Source organism: Empidonax traillii, unplaced genomic scaffold, assembly GCF_003031625.1.
Source record: "Empidonax traillii isolate 1590-97213 ecotype Southwest subspecies unplaced genomic scaffold, ASM303162v1 scaffold103:size1334136, whole genome shotgun sequence".
In the NCBI taxonomy this organism is placed as follows: Eukaryota; Metazoa; Chordata; class Aves; order Passeriformes; family Tyrannidae; genus Empidonax; species Empidonax traillii.
This window is the reverse complement of record NW_020955296.1, coordinates 324,376-348,975: the sequence shown is the minus strand read 5'-3', so window position 1 is coordinate 348,975 and position 24,600 is coordinate 324,376. Positions and strand designations below refer to the sequence as shown.

At 41.1% G+C, this 24,600-nt stretch overlaps 1 protein-coding gene across 1 annotated transcript in view; it reads left to right on the top strand.

The window, feature by feature from the left end:
• The window catches only part of LDLRAD3 (low density lipoprotein receptor class A domain containing 3), a 103,803-nt gene that overhangs the window by 51,247 nt on the left and 27,956 nt on the right, over positions 1–24,600 (top strand). Inside the window, exons 3-4 of the mRNA XM_027882214.1 lie at positions 628–753; positions 3,666–3,800. Coding sequence (XP_027738015.1) covers positions 628–753; positions 3,666–3,800 — 261 coding nt within the window. The remainder of the gene's footprint in view (positions 1–627; positions 754–3,665; positions 3,801–24,600) is intronic.

The following is a 24,600-nucleotide window of genomic DNA, read 5'->3' as shown; positions in this document are numbered from 1 at the left end:
TTTGCTGCTGTTTAGTGTTTGTGGACTCAGCATGACATAGAGCTATAGGTTGGGGGGGGTGGTTTCGACTAGTGCAGATAGACCTTTGCCTCTGAGGGTTGTTGTCTGCCACTTGAGGGCTTGCTTATCTGTCTGTCTCCTGGACTTATGCCTGGGCCAGTGACATTTACCACAGATGTTCATGCAAAGAAGTCAAGTTGCTCTTGTTTTCTGGGAAGTGTGACCCTTTGTGTTAATAGTTCTACTCCAGTGTAAAATGTTGGTAAAATTCACGTGGGTCTTCAGGGGACTGTTAGGAGTACCTTCTTGCCAAATTTACAAATTTGTACTCCAAAGCATTGAGCAATTTAAATTTGTTTGGAGAGGCCATTTGACTAGTTTTAAGTTTGAATGTTTCAGTCATTCTGGAAATGGCACAAATTAGAAAAAAATCAGGCCAAGCAGGTGAAATCTCACAAAAGTACTCAAAGTAGTTGAAAGCAGGCCATAGGGAACTTGAAGGCACCTAACATCTGTACCAGCAGCGCTGCGTAGAGCACCCTAAACTGTACTGCTAAAAAAGCATTTCTGACCTTTGTAAATTGTTTCCCTCACCTCTGCCCACTTCTGTCTCTTGTCTTCTCCCAGCGAAAGCCAAATCCAAATGCGGCGCCACATTCTTCCCCTGTGCCAGCGGGATCCACTGCATCATTGGCCGCTTCCGCTGCAACGGCTTCGAGGACTGTCCCGATGGCAGTGATGAGGAGAACTGCAGTAAGTGTGGGTCTGCATGCGAGTGAGGGCACTGCTGCTTCTTTCAACTAGTTAATACCACTTAGAAAGGGAAGAATTGGGTAGCCTTTAGTTTCTGAACCAAGTACTCTCCCTGTCAATTACAACCCATCTTTGTCTTTTCGCTTTATAAATGAATCTGTGGGTTTTTTTGTTTTTTAAGGTCCAACTCACTCTTGCTTTGCATATAATGCCTGTATGATACTTAAAGCGTCTTTGTGACTTTGAAATGAGTTTGTGACTTTTGAATGAGTTTTAAGCTTCATGTTTGCTTTGAACATGTTCTGTGTACTCAAATGTAACTCAAATGGGGCAAATATTAAGTATCACTTTGAATTGTTCTGGTTTTATTTGCCTGTTTTGTGTCACTAAAGAATATGATGCATTTGTTATTCAGTAGGTTTAGGTGTCTCTGTTTATACATGTTCTCAAACAACAAAAAAAGCAAATGGCATATTTTGAGAAACAGGTTCTCGGAAGAAGGAGGTTCTTGAAGGTGGGCATGCCTTTCAATGAGCTAACTTGACAGAATATTCTGAGTTGGAAGGGACCCACAAGGATCATCAAGTCCAGCTCTCAAGTGAATGGCCCATACGGGGATCAAACTTACAACATTGATGTGTTAACACCATGCTCCAACTGACTGAGCTAATCTCAGATTGAGCTGCTGTTCTGCAACTTGCAGGGAAGTTGCAGCACAGAGTTCATCTGAAGTACTGCTTGACTTGGGCTAAACTCTCTGCATGTGGCTGTGTAGATCCTTTTGTATCTGTAAGTCTAGAAGGGATATATCATAGCAGGAAGGAAAAGTTATGTTCAAGACAGCAGCTCTGTTGTTATTATCAAGAGCTGGTAAAAGCATGAGCCTGTAGGTAAAAACTTGGAAGAAAATACTTGCTTATCTTGTTGGAGCTTGCTGAGTATTTCTTTTTAATAACATTTAAAGGTCAGGAGGAGGACAACAGACACCAGCTTTCAAAGATAACAAAAGGGGTGATCTTTACAGTAATATATCACTGTCTGCTTCTTGGAAGACTTGCCTTTCTTGTTAGTGTGCTTTCCCCCACAGCAGGAATACCTCTTAAGGTGCCATCTGTTGTTGGCCTAGAGAGTCTGGTTTGGGCCCTGGGAGGATTGTGGCAGGGAGTTAGCACTTCTGCAGAGCAAGTGAAGCTAGAGGTAGATTGAAGGCTAAGGAAATTCCTCCGGGTTGTGCTTAAACAAGTGGACTAGGAAAAGTTTTGACAAAAGTGCTTTGAGTATCCTTGAGGTGTGACCTGACAAGCAGCAGGTCTCAGCTGGAGGTGCACCAGCTCATGAAGTTCATTATGAATGAAACAATTTCCCATGAGCTTGTAGTGTGTAGTTCCAACAGGACTTTACAGCTGATGATAACATGCTGCAGATCTCCCTGTTTTTCTATGCCATTTAAGCACACACTTGGTATTTTCTATCGTGTCTAAATCTCTAGTCACTGCTTATGAAGAGGAACAACAATGAGGCCCTAAGGTGACCTCAAAAATCAGTGGTGTGCCAGTGTGCAGCAGTTTTAAACCAAAGGACCTTTAGCATGTTCATGATAAACATGCTTTTGGGAAGCTGGAGAAATTTGGAATGTTTGTTGCATATACTGCAGGTTATATGCAGGGCAGACTCTAAAGTTTCATATTTGTTATTTTTTTAAAGACTCTTTAAATCCAGCTCTTACTTAAAAAATAGGAAGCCAATTAGTATTTGAAAACTGAAATGCCCTTTGTTATTGAGACAGAGAAGCAGTTTGAGGCAGACGAGGCATCTAAACAGCTTTTTTAAGGTTTTCAGTTGGAAAGTTGCATTCAGTTTCAGTCACCTCATTGAGAAGAGTCAGAGAAGAGTGCCAACAATGATTAAGGGAGAGAGGTTGGTTTACGAGTAGATATTAAAAACAGATGAATTATGCATATCTTGGCTAAGCAATGACTGTGTTGGAGAGTAAGGATATATATGCTGTATATGAAGGATGCAAACACTGTTTGAGGAGGGATCGTGTAGTTATGTATGCTGGGCTATAGCTAAGAGTAGAGGGATTGAAATTAGAAAAGAGAAATCTATATCAAGGAAACCTTGACAGTGAGATGCACTGAAGCTGTGATGTAATCTGCTAGAAGTGTTGAAAACTGCACTGCTTGAAGCTTTAAATGAAAATAGACATAGCATTTTAGAGCATATATACTGCTAGGTTTGGCATGGTGAGAAGACTGCTCTACCTAAATGAGTCTGCTTAAATACTATTCTGTTTTTGCTCTCTGTGCAACAGTGGGCCTTATGTGAAAGGATTTTCTGGGTGCTACTGTAATGTGCATATTACCCTGAAAAAGGAGTTGAAATTCAAACAGTGAGAAGTTGAGAGGTTTCAGCAGTGCCATTCTATCAATTCAAAATAGCAAGGAGAATGGAGTAGGAGGAAAAAAACAGAGGCAAGGTAAATAAACCACTGCCTGGCAGTTCTCAGCAGGGATCATTGCCTTATAGTATGGAACTTGAACTAAACTTAGTTTGTTGTAGAGTGAATCAACAGGCGGTGTTTATGGTAGGCAGTTCAAGTCCATATGTCTTCAGTGTGAGCAAATGTGGAACAGTGATCATGATTGGGGCTCTCATGAAAATGAACAGAAGGCTTATCACAACTGTGGGTGGACTAAATCTCTGCTAATTGTAATGAATCTTGCACGAATTAGAAGTTTCAGCTCTCCCTGTGTAGAGGGAAGGTTGGTTTGATTGCCAAGTTACTTTCACATGTTCAGCGGATTGACCAGCTGTTGAGTTGTGACCTGTTGTCATTGATTGCTTATGGGCTATTTAACTGCCTGGGCAAGAGAATTTCTAATGAAAGATCTCACTTTCTCTTTTTGCAGCAGCAAATCCCTTGCTTTGCTCTACTGCCCGATTCCACTGTAAAAATGGTCTTTGCATTGATAAAAGCTTTGTGTGTGACAGTCAGAATAACTGCCAAGACAACAGTGATGAAGAAAGCTGCGAAAGCCCTCAAGGTAGGCACAGGGATTTTATTCTATTCTGCAATGGTATTCCAACTCAAATTAACATGGAACAGGCTCAGCTGGAAATACGGTTCTGTTGGCTTGCTCTGAGTTGGCTGGAACCGTGGTTTCCTCGTTCTGCAAATAATGAAATGTGTAGAGTGTGTGTGTGTGCATGCATACATTTAATTTTCAGTGCTCAGAAGACTGGTATCTTTTTCAGATTAGTAAAAGCACATTTTTGCAGGAAGTGCTTATAATCTGTGATCCAGTGCTCACTGAAGTTGCTGGGAATCCATTTAGTAACTTCTGTGAGATGGATTGGACCTGGGGGAATTGATAGTAAAAGTACAGTTGGAAGTGAATCTGTCTATTTACCAGATGAGTAAATCTTGTGTAGTCTTAAAACTTTAGATCCTCACTGCTCAGTTACTTTCTGAAAGTCATGTTTCACTGCACGACAAGTCTACAGTGAAAGCATTTATTCCTACCCTTCCTTGTTTCTGTATGTAGAGTAAAGGATGAACACAGGGAAGAAAATTTTTGTTCGAAACTTGTTGTGTATTGAATCTTGTGAGAATCTAAAAACAGTCTTTGATTATTTTTTCTCTTTTTAACCTATGCTAAAGTCTACATCTAGTGCTTTTCAGTTTTGTTTTCTGCAACTTGATACCATAGTATATATATATAGTATATAAAATGTCAAGTATATATGAATGACTTGAGGTTAACAAATGATGTGTACTGGGCATCAGCTACTAAACATTTTAATGTCTGAGTTACTACTGAGAGATAGGCAAAATATGGGAGATGCAGGATATCTGCAGGGGAGGTGTGATATGCTTCTGCCTAAAGAAAGCAGGGCATGTGAAGAGAGATAGAGCAGGGTATGAAGGAAGAAGTAATTAGTGAAATTGAAGGAGGATGACTTTAATATCAAGCTGCACTGATCATTTAGTCTTTTGTGGAAAAGAAAATAATCCTGAGCTGAACATGATGATAAATATTATTGACAACTCACAGAGGAAGAGGGAAGACATGCAACAGCAATGCCAACAAAACAGGGTTTATAGCAGTGGTGTGTGACAATCTCCTCTGTGTCATTCCTCCACCTAACCTGTGAGCTCTTTCCTGTGGCTCCACATGGAAAGGCTGAAGGAGTTATCCTGGTAATGCATCTGCGTGCTGAGCTACATTACAGCCTGGGAACAGGACTTGGATCAGAATCTCAGAGAGGGGGTTTGGCCTGCCCCTACTCTGTCTGAAGGATGAAGGAAAGGTGAGGGACAAGAACGTGCTGAGGGAGAAATTATTCTTCACTACAGGTCTAAGGCAGCATAATAAGATTAATGCGGGTGGTAAGGTTTTGTGTTGGGTTTCTCTTTCTTTCTCTCTTTTTTTAGCTTCTGAAGCCTAAAGAAGCAGTACTATTTTCCATGGTTGGGATGAATGCTTCCTTTGCAGATTAATTGGCTGGATTGCATCCAGGTTGTTTGTTGTCATGACAATCTGCTTTTGAAAGTGACTGTTGGGCGTAGGAGAAGAAAAGAGCTGTATTTCATGAAGCACTTACTCTTGTCTCTATATTTGGTCCTCCTGGAAATGTCAGAATAGGAAGAGGGTTAAGCAAAGTAGATCTATCTGATTATATATATGTGAAAGAGACCCAAACAAGGAAGAAAGAACTCCATCTCATTAAGACAAGAGCATCCATGGTTTGTGGGCTCTTTTATTTAAAGAAAAACCCAGAGTGTGGGGTTGGAAATGAGGAGTTCTCAAAGTGTAATGCTGGTTTTGCCCTTTGGCAGCTCAGAGCCTCCCTGAATTGCCATTTCACCATCTGTAATTGGATGATGCTTAGGTACCTGTCTTTCAAAGCAATGATTAAACAGTGTTCAACTTCCTATCTCAGTGTAAATGACAGTTCCCTCTGGAGTTTTCAGCTATAGATATGTTGTCCTGGCTTCCAAACACACCGACTACTTTGTGTTAGTTGGGAGTTAGGGGTTACTGTGGACAGTCTTTAATTTCTCACAGTTCTTTCTACAGCAGATCTAATTACTGTAAGTACAATGTTAACATATTACCCAAGAATCCTGGTCATTAAGTAGAACTCAAGTGCTCTGGGTACTTGGGGACAGAGCAAAGCAAATCTGTAAGGTGTTATAAAATGAAGATAGAGGGTTTTCTTCCCACTGGCTATGTTATCACATCAAATGTGGTAGCTTTAGTTCAGTGTAATTGAGTGTAGTCTGACATATGAGATTGCCCTTTTGTGCTATTTTTCTATCTATAAATGTGTTGATTTAGAAGTCACTAAGCTTCTGAACCGCTGTATGATACTGTCATTATCACCATTTCACAGATGGGGAAAAGAGGGCATAGATCAGCTAAACAAAATGCTCCCAGAGTGCCATCCTGGCTGGTAGAGAAGAGCTTCATCCACACTTGTCTGCTTCAGGGGCACGTCATTAGACTTAATCAATGTTTGCAAACTGGTTTGAGATACTGTGATAACAAGGAAAATAGAAGTGTTAATTATTAATTGATGCTTTGCTCTCCTTTTGCTCTTGGGTATACTGACAAGCTTTTTAAATTAACACCTCTTCCTACTCTTCCATGAACTTCAAAGGCCTCCTTTATCCTGCCTGTCATTACTGGAAAGCTCCAGTAGCATATCAGTTTGGTTTGTGTCAGATACTCCTCCATGCGTAAAGATCCTTTCAGTCAAGAAGGGTCACTCTGCAGGCTAGGAAAACAGGAATGTGACCTCCCACTGAAAAACATACTGACCCAGCTTTGACATGGAACACTTCAAAATGTGCCATCCTCGATTAATAACAGCTTTACTAGCATGCTGCAATTTGGGATGAGCCTGAAGAAGTGCATTTATAAAGATTAATTTTAGTCATAAGTGCTAGCAGATTCATTTGAGAGGAGGGAGACACAGTCCTCAGGATTTAGTTGTGAAAATGAGAGGAAGATCAAATTGTGCAGGTTTGCTCCTTTCTTCTTACCACTTATAACTGAGTGTTGCATGTCTTACAAAGTCATGGTGTTGTATGTCATGGGGAAAGTGCCAGATTAAACAGGGACAGTTTAGCAGTGAGTCAAATAATTCAACTCTAATTCCTGACAGAAATTATTTGTAGTTCTTGTCACTGCCACAATAAACTTAAGGGCTGTTCCTTTAATCCCACCCCAGCTAAACTTTGGTCATCTCAGTTTTCCAGCATTGAAGTAGTACAGCCAAATACTTCCCTTAGTCTGGAGTGTGGTGTATTCATCAAAGTATGTGCTTGAGTTTTGGGATTGGATGGAGGATATAATTGCTTGGATTATCCACGAGTCAAATATATGAATTACTCTTTCTAGGGAGTTATTCCAGTTTTAACACCAGCAGTGATTGGAAATTTCTGCTCCTGTTCTGTACTTAATGGATCTTAATTCAGGAAAAGTTCCTCTTCCCCACACACTTCTTTCCCTTGCCACTCCTAAGACCTCTCCCTATGCCTCAAATTAGCTGACAGTGCTAATCATTCATAGCATCTACTCTGGGTGTACTCCTCAGGCCTGCCTGTTGTTGGGGGGATTCCCTGTTCTGTGACAGGCATTCACTCAATTGGAAGGGAATTTCTCCTTCTGAATATTTTCCAACAACTGTTTAAATTTGTTCAGCTCCATGACTGTATTTAATTTATTCTCTAAATTGTGGGGTTTTATCTAAATGTATCTTCATAGGGCTTCTTCCATGAATTTCTCCTCCGTTTTGTACTTAGAGTTTAGAAGGCTTTAACACCAACAAAAGCACACTGGATATTTTGATTCAAACTCACTTTCCTTTTGTGGCCCTTCTTTTCTTTCAATATACGTTTGCTAAATACCTTCACTAGCTTTAATCCCGTTGCCTAGGAAAGGGAGTTTTATTGCTGCTAGTCTGTACTCACTCTGCTGCTGTAAAGAGAGGCTCTTGACTTCAGTAATGTTTCTGAAATTCTAGCTCTGCAGTTGTTTGTAAACAGTATAGTTGCAGTCGGGTTATAAACCAAACATTTTGGAAGTGTTCAGAAGTTAATTCTTGCCATATGTTTCTACAGTGTATTTGGTGATGTCCACTGCTGCACATGTGGGTACCTCCTTTTTTTATTTTTTGCGTATCTTTTCATTGAATTTGCATTAGGATTTTGATATACCCCAATATTCTAAAACAGGTTTAGAAGCTCACAGAGTTTTAGAAGTCTCTGCCCTCTTCTCTGTGGCATAAAAATTGTCAGCATATGAACAAAAAAAAATCTGACCCTGTGTCAAATAAGTGGAAAACCCTTCAAAATGTTGACTTTACTAAGATTAATTTTCAGGTGATAATATGAATTCTGTAATGGTAATTTCCACGGATTAAGGTATGGAAAAAGTTGGAAACAGACTGGCTGTAGAGGTAAGCACTGTGGCCATTGCTAGTGTTTGCATGATGGAGTTGCAGTGCATATTGGATTTTAGGCTTGACAGCTAAGTGGAACAGACGTACTCTAAATTTCAATGAAATACGACAAAACCTAATATTTGAAACACAAATAGCTCCCAGAACATCTGACTCCATAAGGAGCTTGTAACTAGCCCTTTGGACGTGGTAAATTGAAATTCTGAAATTCCCAAATGCTGTGGTATTACTTAGACATCCCAAAGCTTTGTAGTCTGAACCTGGCAGCATACATTTCCTTTTATTGAGTTTCTCTTTGACTCATTATTGACTCAGCTTGTAAACTGAAGCTCGACTCACAATTATTGTGCATAATCTTAGCCCAGGTTCAGCCTACAGCAGGAATTTAATACTCAGAGGCAGACAAATAGAAGCAGAAACTTAAAGAAGGATGCAAACAGAATGTCACTGAATGTTTTATTAAAATTAAGGTTTTGCCTGAGCATATATAACTCTCTAATATCCCGTTTTTATAACACTAGCTGTGTGGAAACATTTTTGTCAATTTTGTAAATTCTTTCATTCCTGTGTTCCTCTATTCCCTGCATCCAGGCTTCCTCTTCTTTCCTTTTTTCTCTCCTCATAAGATTATTTATCTGAGAGAGTACTTGTCAAGAAAAAAATGCATCCATCTGCATGGGGACTCGTAGGTAAGGTGAGCTACAGGAGGCAGATGTTCATGTCATTGGTACTGGTGATTTGAGTGACTGGTAAGTCAACCTGTGCACTGATTTCGACAGCACGTGGACTCTGCTGTCTGTGCTGCCCCCAGGCCACTCCATCGTTTGTAAAATGGATTGTTCATCACTTGGTAGGAACAGCAGATAATAACCCAGGCATTATTGGGCACGGGCCCAGACTCATTCAGAAGCATGGTGACTTCTGAGTGGGACTGAGAGAGGAACTCTTAGTTCACTCTGCATGGAGGCTTTGGAATTAAAGCAGTTTAAAATAGATGTCAGGGGATATCAGGGAGAGCTCCAGCCAGCTGGTGCAAATGGATTGGAGTTGCTACGTCTCTTAGCTCCCTGTGCTTGTGAATATGACAAGGTTTTGTCGCAGAACAGGCATACGTACCTGAGGAATAGTCGTCTTTTAGACCAGCATGTTGCTCCTGCAGACACTTTGGCCTGTCATTTTGGCAGAATAATAAACGACATGCTGCCAAAATGTTATGGTACCTCTCTTTGGAGAGCAGCTATTTTATTTAGAACAGTATAATGTGGCAATAGACAAGTAATGACTTAGGTCTTCAGTGGACAACAAAGTTACTTAAAAGGGTGTTTGTAGATCTGGGAGGTGTCCCTACTCTTCACCTGATCTCCTGCTCAGCCCACCTTTGATGGCTTCAAGCTCCAGATTACCAGCAGGTGATGACTTGGCTATTGTAAAAATCAGTTTTAAGACCTAGGTCAAATCTTAGATGAGCTATTGCCACTGGGAGTCGCCGTTTTTGCCAACAGCTTTATCAGATAAAAAGGAAGAAAAATAGGATCTAGCAACAATCATCTTGATCTGAAAGCAGTTCTTTGGAGATAGTAAGGACAGGGCACTCACTTTTTGCCTCTAGCTTGTGTTAAACCTGTTCTGTAGACAGACGTACTTCAGGATGCTGATGGTAGCCTTCCCTCAAGGCACAGCTCACTCCCATGATGGAAGTGCTGGTCCAACTGCAGTGCCTCGTTGGACTCTTGCTGTAATACTATGATTTTTGATTGTTGTTATTGTTGCTTGGACTCAAATTGCAATTCTCCAGCTAATTACAAAAACAGTAGGTGCGGGAGTAGCTGTGTATCAGATACTTTCCTTTCAGGCAGTGACTGATGAGAGAAGCTGGGAATTGAACCTGAAAAAGCATGAGATTTTCTCACCTGTGCAGAGATGAAATATGAGTTTAGCAATTGTGTCCAGATATTTTTACCTTCACTTTGTGACATTTATGCCTAATTAACAGTTCCAGAAAGGGATGATGACTTGAATATCCAGTTTCATTGCCTGTGCTTTGGAACTTCAAAACCAGGTGAAAAACGTCACGCTAGAGGAAGACAAATGTAAAATAAAGGACATTTTTTTCCCCACTGATCTTGAGGCTCACTATCTCTTGAGTTGTCATTAGTGAAAATCAATTACTTTCAAATACATATTCCACAAGTTTACAGCGTCGTGTATGTGTTTGAAGTACACTGCATGTATTGGCATGTCGTGCCACGTCCTGGCTGCTGAACTGCATTATCTTTTCATGGATGTCAGTGTGATTCAATTGTGCAGAAGACTTCTGTTTCTGGACTGTAGGTGCCAGCCCTCAGTCTTTTTGGTGTTAATGGAGAGAATCCAAACAAAAGGCACAGAAGTTAGTCTTGGACTTGCTGTAAAAAAAAAATCAGCTTCAGGTAAGGTGACCAAGTGCATTTTCTACAGTTATTGTAGAAAATTGTTATAGCATTTGTATTTAAAATGAAACTTTAAGTTTTGTTAGTATAGTTTTAGTACTGGGACAACCTGGTTTTTGTTGGAAAATGGCAGTTGCCATAGCAAACACATGTCAGGGAAGAGCCACGTTATTTCCTTCATTAAGTACTGAAGAGATGCTCTCACTAGCAGACTGGGAGTTAGCTTGGCTGTTTCCTCTGTTTCGAGTTCTAACCCTCATTTATCAGACTACCCTGCCTCAACCTGTAATTCTACTTTCAAGTGCAGCTGGGAAGCTGGTCTGTATGACTCTCCCACCAGGGCCCATCAGCCCTACAGTTTCAGTCAAATGGCAAAACCTTGTTGTTTAGCCTGATTACTGACATTAATCTTAGTTAAGTGATACTGCTTTAGCCCTGGATCTAGCTTTGAGACCTGTGTGCATTGACTGGAGCAGCAAAAGTCTGACGTTAATTTGTGCTTCGCTACCTTTGCAAATCTTGGTCTGACATTGTCATGTCTGTAACCACTCGATAGAAATGATTTCCCAAGATGAACTATTGAGGAAGGTGACTGCATTCAGCAGTTTGCACTGGGACTTGGGCAGAGAGCACCAGTGTCCCTTTCTTTCTCTTTAGGAGTCGATCTGGGTCTTTTGTGCAGCAGTGGAATTTATTAGAAGACCAGTTTTGCTTCTCAGAACTGTGTGCGTGGGAAAAACAGATCCCAGCAACTCATGTGTCAGACTTTGGGGTAGGTTTTTTATTTGTTTTGTTGTGCTTTTTTCCCCCTCTGTTGCTGCCAACAGTGGAGTTGGAAGATGTGGCTCCTAAAATGTCAGGCTGCAACTCTGTCTCCAGCTGAAACTAGTTTTGCACACGGTTAAAATCCACATATTTTCACAACTTCATTTATATCTGGGAATAATTTGTTATATGTGAGCTCTGTCAAAGCTTGTACGTGTGTTCTTACTCAAATGTAAAGCCACAAGCAAAGCCAACATGACCAGGTGTAAAAGTGTCTCTATTCAGATGTTGTAGCAGTTTCATACATGTGACTGACCTAAAGCAGCGTGTTTTCAGTGTAGACAGTCCCCTAGAGCAGGGCTTCTGAGCTCAGCTGAGAAGTTTTACTGACATTTACTCAACAAGAATAAATGCAGTGACTCCAGGTCAGCCAGATGTCCCTGTAGCTAGAATCTGTGCTGGTGCAATGCACTTGGTTTGTAGGAAAGAGAGCACCTAGAAATGGAGAATTGCCTTCAGAAATGTAGGTGATAGCAGGACTGCAGGACCTCAATAGGCCTCAGCAGTTTGTGTCTGTTATTTTGAGAAATCCTCGCTTAGAGTAATTCTGTTTTTTCTCTAAGTGGTTTTACTTCACTGTACTAGCATAGCTACAATTTCACTCTGCCTTACAGAAAATAGGATTCTATATCATCCTATAGGACAAATAAGGGTATGGAAGACTGAATTGTGGGGGATACCTCACAGCTGAGGTGATATTAATATCAAAGTGTATCTGCCAGACTTTACTATATCTTCCTGCCCTCTCCTTCCAAATGCTGGTCCCAGCCAGGTCAGCTTTCTGCAGCTGAAGCTAAAGGTATTTGTTTCTTTATTGTAGGTCACACTTAAGTTGCTACACCATATATATGCTGTATTCACAGTGGAGCATAAATTGCTTCAGAGTGATTTTTAAAACCCAAGCAAGGGGCCAGCCGAGGTTCCAGAGAATGGTATTTCATAGTGCCTGATCTAAAACTAGTAAATGAAACTTGATAAGAAAGTGGATTATCACAAAAAAAGAAAGCTTTTTGCCAGGCATTAGATTAAGCTGAGATTGATCCTCAGCCAAGCATTTCAGTACCTGTAAATGTGTGAAGGATGAGGCTGTTGAATTCTAGCTTTTCCTTCTTTGCTGCTCTTGCATGAAAACTTGTGTCCCAGAGTCTGATCAGGCTTTCTGGCAAAGATGGGTACTGCAGCGGATTTTCTTTTGCCTGCTGGAAATTATGAAGTGATGAGAGACATCACACCAGTCTTTAGTCTGTGTGCTGTTCCCTGAGCTTGCCAAAGTAACTCATGCTCACATCTTACATTACCAGATTTTTGGTGCTAATTTGCTGTAGAGGATTGCGTTAAAAATCCATATTTATGAGGGACGTTAAAAACATAAAGCAATTATATGGTTTTCAATTACATAAACATCAACATGCGATGGGAATTAAGAGATGAATAATTAATTTTATGTTTATTTGTAATATAGAGTCTATGCAAACAGTAAAACCCGGAAAACAAGCAGGGGGAGGAGTGTGGAGGGTACGGTGCCATGAAGTGCTTTTTAGCATCTCTATTCAGTTTCAGTTCAGATCTCCAGGTAGGTCTGGGCTGTTAAGGGAAGTCACAACCTGGTGAGTGGGAAGCATTGGGTGCAGAAGTCCTGCTCATACCTATGCCCTACTGGGTAAGTACTGTTTCCACTGACATGGCTGAAGGTGGGGATAGGGCCTGTTGACGTGCCCTGAGCACAGAGGTGGATCTGCCTGATGCTCACTGCTACTGGCCTAGGAAATGGCCTTAAGCATTTTGGGTTTTACTTAGGAAAAATACCAAACTTTTAACTTTTGAAAGCTTTGTGAAATATTGTACAGTCATTTGAAGAAAATAAATGTTATTAATCATTTCTGAATATTATCTGTCACCTAATAGCACCAGCTAGTCACTGTGGGATCAGGTCATTGGTGCTGAATTACATCCTCTGAAGTTCCAAAGAAGCTTTCAAGGCTTAATTTATTTTAATAGTATTATTGCACTACAGTAAATGCAGAGATTAGTAACTAGTTCTTAAGTGGAAGTAATTTTGAGGATCTGATGTTTTTATTAAGAGGTTAGGAAATGCACTAAAACTTATGGGAATTAAAACCTGATTTGTTCCACTTGTTCAACTGTTTTTTGTCTTAGACTGTCATTTCCCTCTGCCTCCTACATGCTGAATACCAACCTTGATTTTGATGGCTGTGAGGAAAATGCTTTTAGACTTTTCGAGGCAGATTTTTCTGTGGCAAATGGTGCTCATGATTTACCCTTACAGGAGAGGACTTAGGACTGCCCTTCTGCAGCACAAGTTCTAGAGCTCAGAGGTTTTCTGAACCAAAACTTGAACTGTTTTGTCTGTTGACACTTTGAAGTCCATGGTGGCTGGAGCCTTGCTGACTGTTTTGCAAGGAGGTGGCTTGGTCTTGGTTTGACAGGAAGGGAACGTTATGTGCAATTAAATGGAAGCTCTGCAAGGTGTTTTGCACTGATACTTGTGAGAACCCATAGTTGTAGGAATATTGTAAGGGAAAGAGAGTGTCCTTACAATAAGTGACCGTCAGATTTCATTTTCTTTTTCCACACTCTTGAATTAGAAAACAAAAAGCATGTGACTTTAGGAAAACAGTGCTGTAGAGGAAGTTATATCTTTGTTTGGTAACTGGATGACTGTGATCACCCAGGAAAAGGGAATGAGAAGACCGTATGTTCCATTCAAAAGTGAACAAATTCCAAGCAGTTTTTTTTTCTCTTGTTTTTACTTGCTTTTAAGGCCACATTTGTCTCACCAGATTGGAAATAGTATGTTGGTGATAGGTTAGATAGGGAGGTTTTTCAGAGATGGGCTCAGACAGCATGGTGGCTGCATGGCTACCACGTGTATGAGAGGAGGAAAGCAACTGTTGTGATAAAAAATGGGACCTGGTGGCAGTGAGCAGAGCTTGGCATGCAGATAAGGGGTGGACATCGTAGGTAGTGGCCATAACCCATGCTCCTCCTTTTTTTTTTTTTTTTCTTTTTTTAAATTTATAATTTAATTTTATGAAAGAGTCACTTGGCCACAGTCTTGTCAATTGCTATTTTGTGGGAACAAACTCATATAATTAAGACTGAGATGGTGGTAACCTGCTGTTCATATGCACACATGATCAGTTTTGTGATGAATTAGCTGCCAAAGTTTACATTCCTAAGCCCAAATTCTTGCTTTTTTCATTGATCTCACAGCACAAGTGTGATTAAATCACTGAGTGTTTGCAGAAGCTACTGCTGGTCTCTCCCTTGTTTTCCAGACTACCTTTTCCACCCCTTGATATGTAAATCCCAGAGAGTTGATGATTAGTTGGCAGCCATATGAGATTAAATTCTAGGCATGACTGATAATTGCAAGAAAATATTCAGAGAGTACCTTCCTGGCCAAGGTGGATGTAATTCAAGATTCTGCATGTGAAGGAGTGCTGGCTGGAGGTGCCTGAGGAAATGTGCAGACGTGATTTTGAGAGCCTGCATTTTGGAGAGATGTCACAGCAGATGCCTTTGCAAGCTATATGGCCCATCTGAGGTGGAAACCAAGCAACATGGAAAAACACTGTGCAACGAGTTAACCTTCAAATAATGAATTTCCCAGGAAGGTACAGGAATGCTTTTGGTCTGAGTCTTTCTTATCTGTACATCAGTAATATGGTCAATCTTTCCAGAAAGTCTGGTGTAAATACAGAGTAGAGGAAACATACTGAACCTGTTTCTCCTGTTTCTGTGCTCTTTCTGTCATCATTTCACCCTCACCATATTCTCTACTTTACCTTGTTGTAAAAACTTTTCAAGTAAAGAAATTTGTGGTTCCCCCTCTTTTTTAATTCTTTCCTTTTTTTTTTTTTTTAAGTTATCTTTTTTCCTGTAAGCCACTGGGGGCTTTTCCTCACTTATTTCTGCTGTTTGTTCTTTCTGGCTTCTTTCTGTCTTCAGCGTTTTTATCGTGCTCTTTCTTTGCATGTTTGTGTTTGGCTTTTCTGGAAGTGTCAAGTAAAAGGAGCTGTGCATTAAGCCATACCAAGACTTCACTCGTCTATCTACAGTTAAAACACTAAAAAGCTTTATTGCCCTATTCAGGTAAATCTTTCCTATGCAAACATTGTTCTAGTGTCACCCTGGAGGGGTAGAAGACCATCTAGGCTTGAAACACAAAGAAATACAAAAGAACCCTCAAAACCCATATGCAGGAGGAATCACACATCTCCCGGAGAAGACTGGATATACATTCATTTCTGTTCCATCTATGGACCACATCTCTCCAACATGATTGCCAGACAGAGGCCCTCTACAACAACATTGCCAGCTGTTAGCATTCATAGCAATGGTGTGTTTCTTGATTGTAATTTCAACAGAGATTTAATATAAGTTTAGTGGTGTCTGCAGTTCACAATCAGGTGAGAAAAGGAGTCAGTTTCTACTCTGGCTGTGCTAAAGCTGTTAGAGCAGGAATTTCCTTTCTGCCTATTTTACCATATGATCTGTACTGCCTATACTTTATGGCCTTGATTTATTGTGTGTGTCACAGGTTTCTCTGATGCTGCTAGCAGTTCCTTGCCTGTGGTTTGCTAGGTGGGAGCAGTATCCTGATGTTTTTGACATAAGGTGTGTGTGTGTTGGCTGCAGGACGTTCCCCTTGGACACCGGAACCAAGCCCTTGCAGTGGGAGGTGAGAGGATTGTTCTTGAAAGGAGTTACTGCATTAAACATCTGCTAGAGGAGGAAGTTTCCACAAGAACTGGGTTAATAGTCCATTTCTGGAGTGCAACCTGGGGGCAACCCTTTGCCCAGCCCCCTGCCAAGCACAACACACAGCAGCACATAGCAGCAAACACGGCGTTGCAGAGGTTGGCGTGCAGAGCAGGAACTGATGTCCACTCACGTAATAAAGGAGAGGAGGGAAGGGAAGCCTTTGCAGCTGGGTTGAATGCAGGCTGCTGACAGCAGTTGTCTGGAAGTATTCCTCACTGTTGCTAGATCTGTGAGTGGTGCTTCAGAGAAAAATCTCCCTTGCGTCTTTGCTTTTTGAACCACGAGTCTTTGTTATGTGCAACAGGGTGGAGTTCTCTGCTGCACTCTTTGCTGCTTTTTTTGGTTCTGAGAGGGGAGGAAAAAAATTAATCAGACTTTTTCAATTCCTTTGTTTCCAGGGGCTGCAGGACTGCCTCTCCAAAACTATTATATTACTCTTATGGCAGTTGCCTCTGGAATTGCAATCACAACATATTCTGTCTTCTCCTGGTAGTTAGGAAGGGTTCTTTAGCTTTTTCCTTTTTCTTTCTTTTCTATACCCTTTTCGCTTCTACTTTTACTATGCAGTGAGAGAGCCAGGGTAATTAAGAGAGTGCTGTACACTTCTACCCTTTTCACATTGAGAAAGGAATGTGTTTCTCTTAAGGATGCTATGGCTATGTCCCAACAAGAAAACCAAAAGCTATGAGGTGGGTTATTTTCCCCAAAGCATCTGTTTAGATGCACAAGTAAGCCCAACTTTTAAGTAGGTTCTGTGCTCTTAGGCAAATTTGAAAAGATCACCCTTTTTATGAAAAGTCAATGTGTTGTGTTTTTTTTTTCCAAGAGGTAAATAATGAAGCGCCAAAGATAACTTAATGCAAGCAAAACTTCTCCCAGCTTGAAAGAACTCTGACTTGAGAAGATATCACACAGTCTTTATTTGTTTTCATTTATCTCCTTGATAGAGGCTTCAAAGAGGATCTCCATGGCTTAACAATTCAGTTTGCCCTGGCCTGCACCACTCTGCCATGCTTTCTTCAATCTAAGATTCAAGGCCTTGGGCTGTGAGGATTTAATTACTGTTTCTGGGTGATTATTGTACCTGCAACTCTCACAAAAAGTTTTCCTATTCTAACTTCACCTTTGCTCTAAAGCCAAGTAAAACTCTTCAGGTATTATGTAGCCTTTGTGGTTTCTGGCCTCTACACAAACCTGTAGCATGGGTCATTTTTTACAGGTACAGAGTGACACTAATCTTTGCCTTTCCTTTCTCATTTGCACGCAGAACAAACTCTCTAGATCTCTGATTTCCTTTGATAGGGTAGTGAAATTATCTCAGCTATTGTGGGTTGTCTCGGTTTGAGACAATTTGGAAGGGGCAGAGACATCAGACAGAAGTCTCCTCCTCCAGATTCAATACCCCTGGTTTCTCCAATACAGAGAGAGAGACCAAATACACCCTGATGTAAGTGAAGAAATAACTCTTTATCAGGAAGAATGCTAAGAACAATACTGATAAAACTGGGTTAAACCAACTGATGAGGAGAAACTTCCCAAGCCCTGCCCACTGGACCAAATGGAGATGGCAGCCAGCCTTCCCCACCCAGAAAAACACACATGGCCACAGCACAGAGACCAGATGTCCACCCTGCCGCGTGGTTCACCTCCCCCTCCTGCAAAATTTGGCAGGAACAGTTGGAGAGTCAGTGCTGGCAGGAAACAATGGATAGCTGGGGTTCAATACCAGCTGGTGCTTGTGTGGTGCTGGAGTGAGGCTGCACTACTGGAACAGGCAGTCCAAGCAGGGCTGCAGACCCCCCAGGTGACTGGAAGGACCTTCAAGACACCCGTTGGATCCAGGGACAAGACTTGGTTGTTGCAGTTTTGTTGTTCACTGGTCAAAGTGGTGGTTCTAGTCCTTTATGGCTCATCAACAAGAGATGAATTCCTTCAGGCCAAGTGTGAATTATCACAGCTGAGTCATCTGGAAAAAGAAGGAAAAAGAAACACTACCCCATCTCACAGGATTTGCTTCTTTCCTTATGTTGTTATAACACCCAGCCTGTAGCCTGAGGTGTGGGATGTGCATCCTCAGCCCCTGGCCTGGGTGGCCCCTCTGCACATTGTTAGCAAGGCACACATCGGCAAAGCACAAAGCTGATTGAGCCATCAGCACCAGTAGTCCAGGCTCTTACAGCACCTGGGCAGCCACTGCAGGTGGTCAAATGTTTGAATCATTAATCATTAGCAGTGCAGTGTCTTTAAAGAAGGCAGAACAGCAAAAAGCCATAATTGGAGAAAAGGTGGATACCAGAAATTTTTTGTAATGCCCGATGCTGAGATTAGAGAACTCTGCCCTTCACTGGGCTGCTTCCACTCTTTCTGTGGTGTGTGGTAAAACTGTTGTTTGGCTGATGTGGTACATGTAAATGTACTCCCAGCTTTTAATGAACACTCCATCCCATCTACATTTTTTAATGAAGATTTTGTGGACAAGTTCTTGCTGAATCTTGTTAAATAACTCTTGAAAGAAGATTCTCATTGTCCAGAGGAAGGATCATGTAGCTCTGAACTTGTCTTTTGGCTTGTTACTTCTCCAGTGGTTAGATCAAGCTGCATTCAGACCCATTTTGTCATTAGGAAGTTATTAAACTGCTGCTCTCTGGCTTCATCTTCAAACATCGACCTTTTTATTGACATTTTGTGTGTGGTTCAACCTGTCCTGATCTCATTCTGTCCTCTGCATTCTATCTGATGTGAGTTTCTCCCCTGCCACAAGTCTCATGTGTTTGCATAGGTGCTTCATTTCAGAGGAGTACAGGAGGTATGCAGATGTTATGACTTCATTTTTTATTATTTATTATACTGTTTGGGCTTTTTTGATCTCTGGAACTCCAAACAATGATCAAATAAGGATTCTCTTTCATTTTTCTTGGCATTAGTTTCTCTCTCCATGGATGGAAGTGACTGAGGTTGATTTTCACAGAGTCAGTGACTGGTAAATCACATGAATCCATCCTCAGTCCAGCTGGATTGATTACCTATTTCTGGTTTTGCTGGTTCTCAATTTCTAAACCATTCTTTTGCCTTTTACAATTTACATTTAGTTTCAGGCTGAAAGTGTATTTTGTGGTCCTGGGTATAAATGTTCCTGCTTCCTGTTTTGCTTGTTCCTTAGGTAAGATCCCATTACTGGTGGTCAGCATGGAGATGCCCTGATGAGCAGGGAGGGAGGAGGGTCCAGGCCCTTGAGCCCTGCCTGGCACAGGGAATGGCCCGTGCCTGCTGCAGGAAGGGAGCTATGCCTGATGTCCAGCTGATGTGCAGCTCTGCTGCACCCTCAGCAAGTGCTCAACAATACCTGTTTTCTGAGGCACTTTGAAGCTGCATGAAGATGATTTCAGGCAGCAGCAAAGCATTTTATTTGCCAAGTACTGCTTGGAACATCCAAAAACCAGATCTGGTTAGGAGTCCTTCCATAGGAGGGTAGAAGAAGAAGAAGAGGAAGAAGACAATTTTGCTTTGAAACAGCACCTCTCACAGCTTACTATGTACTTAAATCTCTCTGCTTACTGACTTGCTTCCATTTAATATCTGGATATAATTATTATAGTTTTATAAACATGTATAGAAAAATGGTAATATAACTTGAGGGATTTTGTTCTTCACAGCATTATGTATACTGCTTTCTCTGGCAGTTCCTTCTGCAGAGAAGTTTATGTGCAGCTTCAGAGTACTTACCCTGCTTAAGAACATTGTTAAGTATCTTAATTAGCTTAGAAAATGTTCTGGGTTCTTTTGTACTTTAATATATTTTAAAGATATTTTCTGTAGTGAGCCTTCAAAGTGACATTTCTAGAATTCTTTTGACTGTGCAAGTGGGCTGTCATATTCTTCAGAACTGTGTAAGGTACTGTTCATATTTTTTTGGCTTTCAGAACATCCCATCAGATGAGATGAGGTTTTTGCAGATTGCCATAAGGCCAAGCCTGTTATAGGAAGAGGGAGGGAGAAGGCTTCAGGGAAGATGTATCTACTGTTCTGGTGTGGAACATCTTGACATGCTGCATATGTCCCCATTGTACATGGCCATAAGAAAAAAACATAACCTGCCCAGACGCTGAGCACAGGGAATATAAGCCCCATCCAGAGCTAGGATCCCAGCCGGGGATACTGTGCAGACCCCATTCAGTCCTCAGTTCTCTGCACCACTTTGTTTTATTTCTATGCAGTTGGCATGTTCCTCTTTATTAAAATCCATTACTGGAAGAATCTGCTGGAGCGTCAGACAGAAACTTTTAAATCTGTAAGTGTGTAGACATCAGAAGCAGTCTGAGGGAGTTCAGCAGTGTAGAAAGGGGGATCTCTTTGACCACAGTAGTGAAGTCCATAAGAATGTCCCCCTTTTTCTTTCTTCCACTCCACCAGTATCTCTTAGAACTTCCAGTTGTTGCTGCTGCTTGTTAAAAGGTGTTTTCATTCTGTCATTTGTTGCTCCATCTCACATTAATTTGCTGGTAGTGCTGCACCAGTCCTGTCTCACTTCTGATGAAAAGCCTTTCCTTTGCCCTTCAAGCAGAGGGCTTTGAAGTGCAGGCAGTTATTCAGTAGTCTTCATTTTCTGAGGCAGGGGTGCTATGCTGAAATGTGGTAGTACATTAGTTATTGTACAACATGAGAAGGAAAGGTTTTTGCTTGCAGTGGTTATTCTGAAGGCAGCCTTTTCTCTTTCTGGTGAAAATGCTGTGCTGTCCCCACACCAGCTTGTTCGGCAGTTTCAGGTCAATCTGAAAGGGATGCAGCCTGCTGAACAGTGTCTCTTAGTGATATGAGAACCTCTAGGTTTTTCTACTGGACCCTGTGAACTTGGCAGTTTGATGTCACCCTTCCCCTCGTCAATTTTCCCACCTTTAGTGGTAAATAGTGTGTGATAAAACTACTGTTTGGCTGATGTGGTTTTAGTTCTGTTGGTGGAGAAGTGGTAGTTGGAAAAGTGGAAAAGTAGGAGATGAGATCCTTCACCACTGTGCAGTCTAAGAAAGGAGAGGAGAAGGTCTGTTCTGTGACTGTAAAGTGTGAACAGGAATGTCTGCAGCCTTCAAGGAAATGCATTTTCAGAAGAGTGTCAACCTGTCTTTTCCCTCTTGATTCCATGCTGCACCTTAGCCATATGTTCTGTCAGCCCCGGAGAAAGCTACTGCTTTTTCTGGTTACACTTGCTTACCTAAGGTTATGAACATTCATTCCTTGCAAGGACAAAACTCCTGTCTGTTGTCATTTAAAAGCATTTGCTGTTATGAGTTATGATGCCACCTCTGTTCTGCCCAAGTGGGCTTTAAATGAAGCACGGGTTTGGTTCATTGAGGGAGAACTGTCACCGCAGCAGGAGACCTGTGTTAATGTAGTGCTTGGTCCTATAGGACAGAGTGAATTTCCCACTCTACAGACTCACTATCATCATTTCATACAACCTACCACTGCATCCTATGCTGTGTTGCTCAAAATATGCGTTCTTAAAATGCTTCATACAGGCTTCCAAAGTTCAGGTTGTTCAGTCTGTCTTCTGTTGGGTACATCCTACTTTCAGTTTTCGCTCGCAAACAAGCAAAAGCTAAATTCAGTGCAACATCTTGCTCAGGAATGTCCAGAAGGCAAAATAGGAATCCTAAGAGCTCACACAGCGAAACTGCTTTGCCCTCCATGAATGTTTAGTGCTGTGGTAATGGCACTTCTGGTTTTAGGTACCTTTCCAGAGGAATTGCATTGAGGACAAAGGGGCACAGACTAAGATAAATTGCAATCTGAGTGCCGTGAAAAATGCCAACAAACTGCAAATCAAATATTGACATTTAAAATACAGAAGTGTATTTCAGTGAGGACCTTGTGATTTCATCTTAGATAAAGCCTTGAATATTGTGAATCTTCTAGCATGGCGGTGTAGCAGTGTTCCTGATAAAAGCCAGCACTTAACTTGCTGCATTCATATTTCTGCTGTTGGCAGTAGCATTGTTCTTCTCCTTCTTCCTCTCTTGCACTGTCACAGGCATCTTGGGAAACTCATTTACCCTAATCCTGTGTTTGACTCATGAGACCCGATGAGCTAATAGCTTGCGAATAAATTGCTGTAGCAATTGCATTCATAAATATCGTGAACAGCCTCCTTAAAGTGATGTTTGATTACTTAAGACAAAGCTTTCAAAACATTGAAACAGTTTAAAATAACCATTTGGCTAAAGCAATAAAGTTTTGTGGATGCGTTTCATTTTCTATAACCATCTATTTATTTCCCTTTTCAGACAAGAAGCCTGTATTAAAAAGTAATTAAATCTGCAACCCAAGCAAGACACAGAAAAAATTTAATGCTAATGCAGTTTTTTCATTTTGCAGATGATTGTTGCCCACTCATATGCACACAAGTATGCAGATCATTAGCGTTGACAAAGAACTGACTGTTAACTTTGAAATTCTTGGTTTCCAGGAGTTTATTTCACAATCTTGTTATGTAAATGTGGTTTTGTTAACTTGCGTAGTTGTCATGAAGGTCGATATCTGTCTATTGAACTGCATGAGATGCATCCACTAAAGCTAGGTATAACTGTCTGTTCTGCTGAAAAAGAGTCATGTTGCTTTGATTTATAATTAATCTTTAAAGCATCTTGACAATATAAACCAAATAAATCTAACGATCTGATGGTGGTATTTGCCAAATGAGACAAAGTGTCTGTCAGGACAATGTTTACGTGACAGAGAGGCTTGGTTGGTTACTGCTGTGTAATGGCTGACTTTCCTAAAGAAAAGGTGAGTGTCATGAGGCCATTTGAAAATACATAGAACAATAATTTCTGGCTATTTGGTTAAAAAAAATAAATTAGTATTGGGTCCCTAAGTTTTTCTAGCACAACACTGGAAATTTTTGTTGGGAGAGAGATATTTTACAGAGCCTTGTTCCCGTTACATCTGGAGGCCTCATGTACTTGTTGATTGCATGTCTGATCCGAGATCAGGGGAAAGAGAACATCCCATGAAACACCTCACTGCCTGGAACTCTCCTGGCTTGGGGACAGCTGTGGGAGTTTCCATGTCAGGTAGTTCACCTACCAAAAAAGGCTGGTTAAAGTCTACTTGTGGGTGGTAGTGTGTACAGGCAGAAGCTTTTAGAGACAGGGGATGGACATGGGAGAATTTATTTGCACTGGGAGAACAGTGCACTTTTGTGAAGCTGCAGTGTGTGGTACAAAATTTTGTTAGTGCTGTCAAATGCTATTGGAAACAGCATACAGAAACTTGTCCCATGCTTCTGTGAAAATAAATTCCTTCTAGCTTTTCAGGGTGGGGAAGGGGATTGAATAGGCAGATGGTTCAAAATCATACTTCAAGGCACATTAGTTAACATGTTATTAACCTTAAAAGGTTGTCAGTCACAGAAATTTATGAATTCTGAGTTGGAAGCTTGCGATGAAGTGTGGTTTTACCAATATTGTCCCTTAGTTGGGGTTGCTGCTCAGGATGGGAAGCAAATTTCACCTGTTAAATAAAGAAGTTTATGCTTGGCAAGGAGCTTTCCTCTGCGGGTCTGTGCTACGCTGAGAACGGGGAGAACAAACATGTTTGCACTACTAGACTTGTAGTTTGATTGTTGTACAGTATTGAATAAATTATATATGTAGCTAGAGGTGAGTGTCAGCTTTTTGAAATATGGAAATCTGTTCACTTTTATGTGGCTTTAAGCTTAGGGTAAAATGCAGTAACTTGATTATCACTCAGTCTCTGCAGTGTCTTTACAGCGCAGTCTGGTTTGAACACTACTCTTCATCCTCACACCAGCAGTGTAAATGAGTTGCATTTTGTTGTCCTGGCCTTTGCAGCCAGATAGTAATAAGGATAAGGCTTCATTCTGAAGAAGTGAACTATTAGAGGCATCTCCCCACCTGCCATCTCACTGTCAGGAGAGTGGTGAAGTCTCCTGTCATCTGCAACTGAGCACGATCATGCATTCCAAGGATCAGCGGATCCAGAGCATCTCTTCTGCTGATGGTTTCATTTTCCATGATCTGATTCATGCATATTCAACTCATCACTGTGAGTTTTAACATGCAAAACATTTTTTTGCTCCTTGTCCACTACAGAAGATGATTTGAAAGCTGAAGTAATGTTTGGAATACTTTCCATATTTTGCCCCAGATATTTTGCTGTCAATATTCCTGTTTTATCATGTTTCTATGACTTGAAAATAGGCCACTTCAGACATTTTGCTGTATAAAAATTGAGCTAGACCTTTCTCAAGATAAACTTTTAAAATTAGAAACTTTCCACTTGAATGTCAGAGTTGTGTGTAGTTTTCTGTGTTGAC